Raw genomic sequence first — 12,600 nt, forward strand, 5'->3', positions numbered from 1 at the left:
TTTTCATAGTTTTTCATCACAAGCACGGAAATTGAAACTGTAATCAAGAATCTTCCAGCAAACAAAAGCCCAGGTCCAGACGGCTTCACAGCTGAATTCTACCAAAAATTTAGAGAACAGCTAACACCTATCCTGCTCAAACTCGTCCAAAAAATTGCAGAGGAAGGTAAACTTCCAAACTCATTCTATGAGGCCACCATCACCCTAATACCAAAACCTGACAAAGATCCCACAAAAAAAGAAAACTACAGGCCAATATCACTGATGAACATAGATGCAAAAATCCTTAACAAAATTCTAGCAATCAGAATCCAACAACACATTAAAAAGATCATACACCATGACCAAGTGGGCTTTATCCCAAGGATGCAAGGATTCTTCAATATCCGCAAATCAATCAATGTAATACACCACATTAACAAAATGAAAAATAAAAACCATATGATTATCTCAATAGATGCAGAGAAAGCCTTTGACAAAATTCAACATCCATTTATGATAAAAACTCTCCAGAAAGCAGGAATAGAAGGAACATACCTCAACATAATAAAAGCTATATATGACAAACCCACAGCAAACATTATCCTCGATGGTGAAAAATTGAAAGCATTTCCTCTAAAGTCAGGAACAAGACAAGGGTGCCCACTTTCACCATTAAGAAGAAAAAAAAAAAAGTAAAAGGGCCCAAACAGGTTTTCTGATGTGCGCAAGAGGTGTGGAATAACCTATTATGAAGCTATAATTGTTTCCTGTTTTCTGTGCTACAGCAGCTAAGGTGCATTTTAGTGTCCTGTCTGTGTCAGGACTCCAGTAGAATCGGGAAGTACCTTCAGGTTACTGTTACCAAGTTACTTATAAAAGATAACTGTACTGTGTCAGTTTAAATTTACTCGGCCACTGGAAGAAAAAATGTACTGTGGTTTGGTCCCAACACTTTGGACAGTGTAACACTTGCAAAGTGTATGTTGAGGTATACAACTGTAATTTGCTGTAATGAAACAACTGTAAAACCACTGTTTAAAAATCTATTTACTAAATAAATGTGTCTTAAAATATTCAAAAGAAGAAAGGATCTGACCTCTTAAAAATAGAGGTAGCTCTTGTCTCGGGCAGAGAACATATTATAAAACTGCAGAAACCTGCATATTTCAGTAAAAAAGTGAATTTTTATGAATTTTATGTACTTGATGGGCATTTTCTGACTAACAATAGTTCCAGCATTGCTTAGAGTGATTTTAAATATAATGTAGACATGAAGAGTCAGTTTAAATTTACTTGGCCAAAGAGTCAGTTTAAATTTACTCGGCCACTGGAAGAAAAAATGTTGCTATAGAGTTTATTTAGCATTTCTGACACACAGGATCAGTGTCTGTCAAATGTTATTAGAGTGCTTTTTTCTTTATCAGATCATTACCGTATGGTATTGTCATACTTCTTTTAATCTTAGAAGTGAAGCCTTTTGGAAACTAGGGCTTCTATATGTGAGGGAGTTGAATTACAACACTTTCTTTTTTTTGAGGGCAAGCATCTTTCATATCTAAAAATGTTCATACAGAAATGCCCTATGTGTGTAGCTCTTTGTGTTTGAAGAGAACAGTTGCTGATTCAGTGAGATCTGTGACATAAATTAGGACCTTTTGTAAAGAGAGATTTCATTTATCCCAGTGCTCTCTCAGCTCTCTTTATGGGGCCTTTCTGCAGTGGAAAAAATACTGTAGGGCCAATCAATGGAAGATACAAGAGAGAGATTGATTAATGGTGTTTTATTTAAGTTGGCCTCATCTGGGTATTTCATTTTGGTTTTGTGGTCCAGAGCTCTAGTTGTCTTGTTGGCTGTTCCCATAAATGTGGTAGAACCTGATTCCTAGAGAATTTTCTAAGATCAGAGACTATTACCTCTATTGATGACTCTTTGCAGCTTAGTATTTTAAGTAAAATTTATCCTTGTTTGTTTGATTTTTAAAATATTAAGCACATTTGGTCAAATAAGTTTATTGATTAGAAACTAGATTTGAAATAAAATATAGGAACTATTTAAGTTCTTCAGGAATGTTGGAAAAATTTAACATAAGAATTCTAAACCAGAGCATTTTTATATGTAGACTATCCAAATAAAAATTGTTACTTTAAAATACTTAAATTTGTTAAGTCTACTAAGTTGGGATGAATAGAAAACAGCATTCATGTTAGACCAGTTACCTTTCTTTAAGCGTTTTCTCCACGTATTGGCTTGTACTATTAGATTTGTAGGAGAGGTTCACAATTGTATCAAGACATCTCCACTTCCTAAGCAACATTCCACATTAGGGAAAAACAAATTCCTGGAAGTCATGTTTCAGGAGGAAGTGATACTAAAACATTCATTAAAAGCATCATAATTGAGATATCAAGTGAAAGTTCAAAAGCTAAGAGAAAAAGAATTAAGTGAATAGGTCTGAAGAGGTAATACAAAGTCAGTTGATTTTTGAAGCAGTTGTAGACTTCAATTATCAAAAGTGCCATAGGTCTTTCTCCAGGTATTTTTAATTCAGATGAAGCTGGTGATGGTGAATAAAAGCTATAAGTTTTTAATTTGTGAGCATTAAATTAATTAAATATATTTTAAATTAACAAAAGGTATTTAACTGAAAATATGTTCCTCCATCCATCTCATTTTAGACACATTTAAAACCATATGAACTAGATATGGCTCATCAACTGTTTTTCTGATCTATTATTTTTCATTAAGTTGTTAAATACAGTTAAAATTGTCAGTGAATAAGAATAATTGCTACATGCTTTTATGACTGCCTTAATGAGAAAACCTATAGTTCAGTTTTATATGTGTCTATTGAATGTGTACACTTTCTTGCAACCTAATAAAAACAGTAAATAAAAAAGTATTATTTTATAAATTTTCATAAAGATTTCACCAAGCCCACAGATGGGACTTTAAAAGACAACATTTGTTGTTAGAGTTGGATTTGATTGCATCATTTTTTTTCTTTTGTAGTGAGATTGTAACTCGGGAGAGTGTTCTTGCAGTTGTGTATATTATTGAAATGATAGAAGCTTCAGCTTATTGATGGCATGTGATTGTTTTGTTTATATGTACATATAAATGATTCGGGCATACAAACATATATTTTCCTCCTTTCATTTTAGTTGGACTGATCCAGAGGTTTCTTGTACTTCAGATTTACATACCCCTGGGACAAGACTTCTCTACTGAATTGCTGTAAGATATATAGAACTTCTTTCAATGTTTTATGTGTATTAGACATTTGATCAATTGACGCAGTGCTAAGAGTCATTAATTACAACTGGCAGTTTTTGCATTAAAGAGCAGTGACTTATCAAGTCAACATGAAGTAATTAAACTAATTTAATAGTATTTCTGGATATACTGTAGTCTGGCATTTCCCTAAGGGGAGAAAACAGCAGATTTCATCTGTTTAAGAAAATATCAAAGGATCCTGAATTTAATAATGAAGAGCCTATGATTTGAAAAGGTAGGAGGTTTCTGTTTTCTCCACACCCTCTCCAATGTTTATTGTTTGTAGACTTTTTGATGATGGCTGCTCTGACTGATGTGAGGTGATATCTCACTATAGTTTTGATTTGCATTTCTCTGATAACTAGTGATATTGAGCATCTTTTCATGTGCTTTTTGGCCATCTGTATGTCTTCTTTGGAAAAAATGTCTGTTTAGATCTTCTGTCCAGTTTTTAATTGAGTTGTTTGTTTTTTTGACATAGAGTTGCATGAACTGTTTGCATATTTTGGAGATTAATCCCTAGTTGGTCACTTTGCAAACATATTCTCTCATTCTCTGGGTTGTCTTTTCATTTTGTTTATGGTTTCCTTTGCTGTGTAGAAGCTTTTAGTTTAATTAGGTCTCATTTGTTTATTTTTGTTTTTATTTTCATAATACTAGAAGGTGGATCCAAAAAGATATTGATGTGATTTTTGTCAGAGTATTCTACTCTATGTTTTCTCCTAAGAGTGTTATAGTGTCAGGCCTTACATTTAGGTGTTTGATCCATTTTGAGTTTATTTTTGTGTCTGGTGTTGGAGAATGTTCTAATTTTATTCTTTAACATGTAGCTGTAAAGTTTTCCCAGCACCACTTATTGAAGAGACTGTCTTTTCTCCATATTCTTGCCTTTTTCATAGATTCATTAAGAATAGATGCATAGGTTTTTCTCGGAGCTTTCTACCCTGTTCCATTGATCTATATTTCTGTTTTTGTGCCAGTGCCATACTGTTTTAATAACTGTAGCTTTGAAGTATTGTCTGAAGTCAAGGATTCTGATTCCTCTAGCCCAATTTTTCTTTCTCAGAGTTGTTTTAGCTATGAGGGGTCTTTTTTGTTTGCATACAAATTTTAAATTTTTTGTTCTAGTTCTGTTAAAAAAAATGCCATTGGTAAGTTGATAGAAATTGCATTGAATCTGTAGATTGTCATGGTAGTTTGGTTATCTTGACAGTATTGATTCTTGCAATCTAAGAGTGACACTACAGAGCACAGCACACAACCCCAAAACATGGTGTATCTTTCCATCTGTGTCATCTTCAGTTTCTTTCATCAGTGTTTTATAGTTTTCACAGTACAGGTCTTTTGTTTCCTTAGGTAGGTTTGTTCCTGGGTACTTTATTCTTTTTGATATGGTGGTAAATGGGTTTATTTCCTTAATTTCTGTTTCTGATTTTTCATTGTTACTGTATAGGAATGCAAGAGATTTCTGTATATTACTTTTGTATCCTGAAGCTTTACCAAATTCATTGATGAGGTCTAGTAGTTTTCTGGTAGCACTTTAGGATTTTCTGTGTAGAGTATCTTAATGTTATTTACTTTTGTTGAGATATATTCAGTTTTTCTGTCAACATATAGATGGCTTGGGATATATTTGTTTTAAATGGCCTTGCTATGAACAAGTTGTTTAGCAAAAGTAAGAATATACAAATTTTACTCAGTTGAGCTACCTGTTATCTGATGTAATTCTGAGAATGAAAATAACATTTAATTTCTGTACTCAGAATGGAATATTATTTAGGGACTCAATTATACATTATATTTAGTGTATATGTTTTCTAATTTTTCCTTGTAATTAATAGCTGTCCAAGGTCAAAGTCTTATTTTTAGTCTTTTATTTCCCCTGCTGAAATAAGTGACTTTTCCTATTAAGTTAATTTTGTACTAGATACACTGGTGCAGACCAAGGGCAAGGAAGAGCTTTCTTAATTAAGTGGGATTAATATAAATTTGAGGTTATCAATTTCTTTTTTATGTGAATTAAAATATTTTTTAAAATTTTTTATTATTATTTTTTTTTACTTTACAATATTGTATTGGTTTTGCCATACATCAACAGAATTAAAATATTAATAGTGTATGCATGTGTTGATAAAATATGAATTTTAGCTAATAACACATAGTTTTGTTTTCTGGAATGATAAAGAATAGATGGAACAATTTATGTTTTTATTTTATTCAACTTTAAATCTCAGTTAACTTCTAAGATTTTCTCTTATCATCTGCCATGGTCAGCAAGATTCTTTAAACTATTTACAATAGTAACAAGACCAAGCAGCATTTGATGCTCTTAGAAAAACCATTTTCAAGACTCTAAAAACGTTCTAAAGGTGCAGTGTACCATATAAAGCTTTATATTCAGTGTAGAGGAAAGTGGTTTCCTACCAAATAGAAGTAAGCATACTATATTTTATTTTTAAAGTTGTTCGGTTCCTTGCATAGAAATACAGTCCAGCCCTCTTATTCTCCTGATCTCTACCACCTATACACTGAGATTCTTCAAAAGCACTGGTAGGGATGCTGGTGGTTAGCCTTTTGATCACAGTTGTGCAGGAAACTTGGCTGAACCTCGGGACAGAATCTTCTGCGGATGAGCACTCTCTTCCTAAGCAAAATTATGCTTTATTTGTGCCCGCAAACACTTGAGCTTATCACTGTGGCCTGGGCAATATATTGTTTTAACTAAGTTAATAATAATTAGGGCTTTAATTAGAGAAAGTAGTAGGTATCTTAGGTTTACCTTAGTCCTAGCAAGAGAGCAGTTGATATAAATAAGCCTGACCCTTTGTTACCATGTGATTAATGCACTTGAAGGATGGGAAAATACTTTCATGGGTGATAGAACTAATGGTCAGATGTTGAATTTGGTTGACTATAATCATAGAGTTTCTTGTTCTTATATATAATGGACAAATTTTCCAGATGGTTTTAGTTTTATAGTTTTCACAAAATAAATGTCTGGGACAGAAGGTCAGAATTATTAAATAAAATGGGGAAAACATTCTCTATCCTGACCCTGTGAAATTACCAGATTATAAGAAAATGTATTAACTCTACATTTGAATTTGTTGCTTATAGACAATCAAAATATTTTTGCTATTTTAGAAAGTAATGACAGAGCCCATGTTTTACAAGAAAGAAGGTAGAGTAATGAGTTTTGATTGTCTTTCTAACTACAGCTTTTTATTTTCCTTAAATGAAAGGGCTTTCTTTCAGCATCCTTGGTGTTACTGTGTTTCTGGCAGCATAGCTCCAGGCCATTTTAAATAATATATTTCTCTAACAAGCTTGGAAAGTCACATAGCAGAAAGATATTTGACTTCTAAAATTTTTCATTGTCAAAATGGGAGAGGCATTTTGTTTCACAAAGATACACTTACACATCAAGAGTTTTTCACAAGCAGAGTCTTGCCAGATGGTGTGTATATTTAATACTCATTTCTTCAGCATCTTCCTATGTATCTCATGTCCACTGGGTGATTATACTGCTCAGGAGAAGGTCATACATCTGTGAGTTAGTGGATGCCTTAGAACCAGCAACAGCTCTGCTTGAGGAATCCCTTGTGATTAGTCAGTCAACAAATTACTGAATTACTGTTAACTGTCATTCGGTGTGATAGGCATGGGAACGTCACTCTACCTTGAATCTGTCTACTTCTTCCCGCCTTCACTACCCTCCTAGTCCCAAGCCACCATCACATTTCCCCTGATCTCCTGCTACATAGAGCATCTGAGTGGATTTCCCAGATTCTTTTCTTATCCTTTTCCAATCTAATCTCTATACTGCAACTAAAGTGATCATTCTAAAAACCAGCTGGAATCTTCACTGTACTAAGGACAAGCTCCCAGATCCTTAAAGTTCCTATATGCTCTGGTTTCTTACCTCTCCTTGCTCATCCCATACTGCTCTGTTGTCAGCTATGTGAAAAATAAGTCTTATGAGATATAAATAAATGAGAAATAAATCTTACATTGTTTTCTAGCACTTTGACATTTTCCTTCACTACAACTATACCAGTTTGTATATTTATTTGATTATCTGTCATTTTGGATGGTCTTTGAGTTCTGTGATATTCTAGCACCTAATACAATGTCTTACCCAAAAGCTCTGAAATATGTATGAGTGGGCAGGAGTGGAATGAGTATAGAAGACCCAGTCTCTGTCCTCATATAGTCTGCAGTGAGGGTGAGAAACCATTTAAAAAGCAATTAAAGTACATATTTGTAATGTTACAGTGGTACAAGAGCAAGGCATAGGGAACGTGTGATGGGTTAAGTAAAAGTAAGAGCACTGGCTTGGAACTAGACAGATCCAGAGTTAGATTCTGCTTTATCTCAGTGGGACTTTTGGCAAGTTCCTAAACTTGCCTCGGGTGTGGGAGGAGAGTAATAATTCCTACCTCACAGGTTTGTCAAAAGAATTAAACAAGAAAATTAACATAAATTAATAATGGATAATGTTTATTAAACACTTATTATATACTGGTGTTTTATTACATATTATAAATGTAATATATCCAGCACATATGTTATATATGATGGTTGGATGGCATCACCGACTTGATGGACATGAATTTCAGCAAGCTCTGGGAGTTGGTGATGGACAGGAAAGCCTGGCATGCTGCAGTCCATGGGGTCTCAAAGAGTTGGATACTACTGAGCTATTATATACTGGACTGAACTATTATATACTGGGCATGTTCTAAGCATTTTAATTGTTTTCATTCGATCTCCAAAATAAGCCTGAATAATAGCCATAAATATTGCCTCTATTTTACCATTGAGGAAACTGAAGTCTGGAAAGGTTAAGGAATTTGCCAGAGGTTACTGACTTAAACCAATAACCTTAGAGCCAGAAATCAAACTTAAGAGTCTAAATCTAGAACCTGTGCTCTGCAGCACTCTACCATGCCTCCATATTTGTAAATTTTCTTTCTCACTATACATACAAACATATGTAGCAAGGATATTTAATTTGAATCTTAGAACAAGATGAAAGTGCTTAGACTTGTATATCTTATTTAGAGTCTTTCATTCTCAGCTGTTTGTGTTTCTATAATTACCCTTTTAAGAGATAAATACTTGAAAATAAAGGAAGAATTTTACTCAGGTATTTTTTACTTAATATTTCACATCTCAAATAAGATAATACTTTCTTATACTTTTTTCCCACAAAATGAGAGCTAAGAAACAACTTCACTTCTTTTTTATTGTTTCTTTACTTTGGTTCATGACTAGGCCTCTTTTTTTTCTTTAACATACACAAATTATATTATTCAAAAATCCTGTATCTGTGGATAAGGTAGCGTCAGAGCTTCATAACCTGACGAGAAATTATCGAAGCACGTTGTATTTTGCATGTAAACGGTGTGTTTACTGTGTTAGCACACAGTATATTTAGCATTAAACTAACAGAATTCTCACATACTTCTCTCTTTCATTATAAACCCACAAAAGAAAATATCCTCTCTTGCTTTTTACAGATAAACCACTCATTTTGACTTGATTATTTCTCAGTAGCAGTTTTCATTTTCAAAGTGTTTTAGTGTACCTGTGTCTCACTTTGACCTGAAGTTAAATGATTTCATAAACAACAGATTTTTAAGGAATTTTTTCATTCTGTGGTCTTTTCCATACATTTCATCATGGCAGTGGGAAGCCAGCACTCCCCTGTGAGGGCTGTTAGATGTTTCAGAGCCTGGAGCCAGACATCTGGTGCACAGGAGGAGCACCAAGAACCTGAGTTATTGGAAGAGAACCAACTGCATCTTGAAATAGAAATCCAGTTCACTATATTTGATGCTGCCAATCACACTAAATGATTTTGGAATATTACATTTTGAACAGGAATTGCATTCATTTTACTAAATATTGTTGAGCTGCATTAATTCCTTTGTCTATCCTGATTTTGTCATTATCTCGATGAATTCTGAGAGATATTTTGTACTGTTAATGCCTCTGGTGAATTGACATTACTTTTAAAATTTTCACTCAGCTCCACCAGTGTTTTTTCAATAGTGGAGCTGAGTGAAAATGAAAACACTTTGAAAGCTGGTGGGAGCATCATATGCTGTCTTGAGGAAGTTGAGATTCTTAGCTTGCAGATCCTAGGGAATATTATTGCCAGAAGTTTTCATGTGTTGAGCCCTTTGCTATCTGGAGTACTGCTTTCATTTGGAATTTAATAAAGTAGATTCCTTAAAAAAAAGAGAGAGAGAGAAAGACCCTTAAAAGTGCCTTATTGACTCAGCAATCCTACTGCTGGGCATACACACCGAGGAAGCCAGAATTGAAAGAGACACGTGTACCCCAATGTTCATCGCAGCACTGTTTATAATAGCCAGGACATGGAAGCAACCTAGATGTCCATCAGCAGACGAATGGATAAGAAAGTTGTGGTACATATACACAATGGAGTATTACTCAGCCATTACCAAGAATACATTTGAATCAGTTCTAATGAGGTGGATGAAACTGGAGCCTATTATACAGAGTGAAGGAAGCCAGAAAGAAAAACACCAATACAGTATACTAATGCATATATATGGAATTTAGAAAGGCGGTAACAATAACCTTGTATGCGAGAGAGCAAAAGAGAGACAGATATACAGAACAGTCTTTTGAACTCTGTGGGAGAGGGAGAGGGTTGGATGATTTGGGGAATGGCATTGAAACATGTATAATATCATATAAGAAACGAATTGCCAGTCCAGGTTCGATGCAGGATACAGGATGCTTGGGGCTGGTTCACTGGGATGACCCAGAGGGATGGTATGGGGAGGGAGCTGGGAAGGGGATTCAGGATGGGGAACACGTGTACACCTGTGGTGGATTCATATTGATGTATGGCAAAACCGATACAATATTGTAAAGTAAAAAAAAATAATAAATAAATGATAAATGGTTAAAAAAATGTAAAAAAAAGTGTCCGTAGTCCTTAGAAATTTTAGCTGAGCCTTTGTAATGTCTTCAGTGCAGTTTTCTGAATTTGAAAATTGTGTCTAAGTAGAGTTTAATGATTTTTAACCAAGAATCCAGTGCAGCCTAATATTTATGATGCCCATTCCAGAGTTTTTGTCTTGTCCTTTTGCTCTATCCTCAAGTTTTATGCTTTGGGGCTAGACACTTAAATTCTGTCTGTTTCCTCTTTAGTAAATGGTAATGTGAATGTTCTTCTTACAATTGCCAGAGCTAATCGGTGATACTGGATTTTTTTTTTTTCTTCTCTTAAGGAATACTGGGAGATTTAGGTTCAAATGCATCTCAAAGCTTCCTTTTCAATTTCTGTATCAGTAAAATGGAAGATTGAAACATACTCATCCTACAAAAAAAAAAAAAAGCTTTAGCCTCAGGATAATTTAATGAAAGTTACTTTTACATCGCTTTTTCTGTATTGTTATTAGTGAGCTAGACAAAGAGTTCAGAAAAGAAATGTAATAGAAATTTCAGGTTCTTCTACCCTATTGAATTTTACTCCTACTGTCCCTTCTTCAGTGATATTGGAGACAGCAGACTCTTTTGAAACTTTAAGAAAAGGGAATATGGCCTCACAGCTGCAGGCCTATTCTTTTCACACGTCACTGGTCTTCTTCAACCACTTTAAAGGCACCAGAGTTGAGAGAATACCTAAATTTGATAATTTCAGGTCAGAATGACATTGGTGAGAGCTTTTGAGATTGTGTCCATGTACCAAGCACAACTCTTCCTGTGGAACATTTACTTTCTTTTTTGGTTGTTTTGGTGCCTTCCTTTGAAGAAAATAGTGGTTGCTAAATAGCTCTTAAGTTATTTGTTTAAAAAAGGTGTTACCCAAGCGGAAAGTCTCATATTATCCAATGAAATCTTTTTTTGTCACTCATGTCTCTAAGCTGTGTTTAGAACTGGTCAAAAATGGTCAGTGGTTGCTCTTTTTTAAACTACTAGTATTATATCTTAAAATGTTAATGACACTGTAAGTTTCATTAACATTTTGTATGCATCTCGTGGCTAATGCCAACTTCTGTCTTTTTCTTTTTAAAATCATCAGTATTTAAATCTCATTATTTTAATTATATCCAATTAAATGTGCTTGCATAATCAGTATATTTTGTTACATGCATTAGTAAAGAGAACACTTTAAGATACTTAGCACACTGACTTTCATCATATATTAAATTTGCATGCCTTAAAATAGATTTTATATGGAAGTTTTAGGTAACACATGTGATAGGTATATAAATCAGATGCCAGAGTCTTTATCTGTTAAATAAATGTTCTTTGAGAATTCTTATCCTCTTGGTTCTTAGTTTGGTTCATTTTCATTTCCTAAATTATTTTATAGTACTCTGTAGATAATCTGGATGCATTCTGATGCATGCATGCTAAATAAGATATTAGCAAGAAAAAATTGCACATATATAAATATTTGGAAGTGTCATTCCTCTGTAAAATCGTCTATAAAATCGTCATAAAAGGCCATACATTTGTTAAAGCACTATACAGTTAAATGATTGCCTTATCCACTATCAGGGCAAAAGTCAAAGGCCCTGTGATGGATCCGATTATGGGCCTGAGAGTCACTGGCTATGCCGTGTATTAGTTTGATGACCTGGGCCAGTTACTAGACTCGTGTATGTGTTAAAGCCTCACCTGTACAAAGATTATATTTATACCTATTTATTGAGTAATTAGGAGAAGGCAATGGCACCCCACTCCAGTACTTTTGCCTGGAAAATCCCATGGACAGAGGAGCCTGGTGGGCTGCAGTCCATGGGGTTGCTAGAGTCAGACATGACTGAGCGACTTCACTTTGACTTTTCACTTGCGTGCATTGGAGAAGGAAATGGCAACCCACTCCAGTGTTCTTGCCTGGAGAATCCCAGGGACAGGGGAGCCTGGTGGGCTGCCGTCTATGGGGTCACACAGAGTCAGACACGACTGAAATGACTTAGCAGCAGCAGCAGCATTGAGTAATTATGAGAATTAAACTGGATAGTGCCAAGTGGTAATTGTTCAATAAATATTAATTTATACTTTTATATCTCTAGATTTAGACATGAATGCAGGGATATTTAATTTTTAAATTTCTCTTCTGAAACATTTTGTGACAAGTTGGGCATGTCTCCAGTCCATGTGAAATTTCCATGGTACTCATCTCTGAAAAGAGGTGGGGAAGCAGGTTTTTCTTTAGAGCCTTTTATTTACCCTGCCACCTGTAAAGTGTGTTTTTCCTAGAAACACCTCTCCTAGCAGGATGGTAACTATTTCAAGAAGGAAAAAAGGTGAGAGAAATTAGGGAAGGAGAAGTAAATTCTTTAAAATTTTCT

At 34.5% G+C, this 12,600-nt stretch overlaps 1 protein-coding gene across 7 annotated transcripts in view; it reads left to right on the forward strand.

The window, feature by feature from the left end:
* The window catches only part of CFAP20DC (CFAP20 domain containing), a 268,693-nt gene that overhangs the window by 11,783 nt on the left and 244,310 nt on the right, over positions 1-12,600 (forward strand). For 6 of the 7 annotated variants that reach the window (XM_061396525.1, XM_061396524.1, XM_061396526.1 and 3 more), the window contains exon 4: positions 3,145-3,217. The exons of the other annotated variant lie outside the window; for it this stretch is intronic. In XM_061396525.1, coding sequence (XP_061252509.1) covers positions 3,145-3,217 — 73 coding nt within the window. The remainder of the gene's footprint in view (positions 1-3,144; positions 3,218-12,600) is intronic. 7 annotated transcript variants of the gene reach the window in all.

Source organism: Bos javanicus, chromosome 22, assembly GCF_032452875.1.
Source record: "Bos javanicus breed banteng chromosome 22, ARS-OSU_banteng_1.0, whole genome shotgun sequence".
NCBI lineage: Eukaryota > Metazoa > Chordata > Mammalia > Artiodactyla > Bovidae > Bos > Bos javanicus.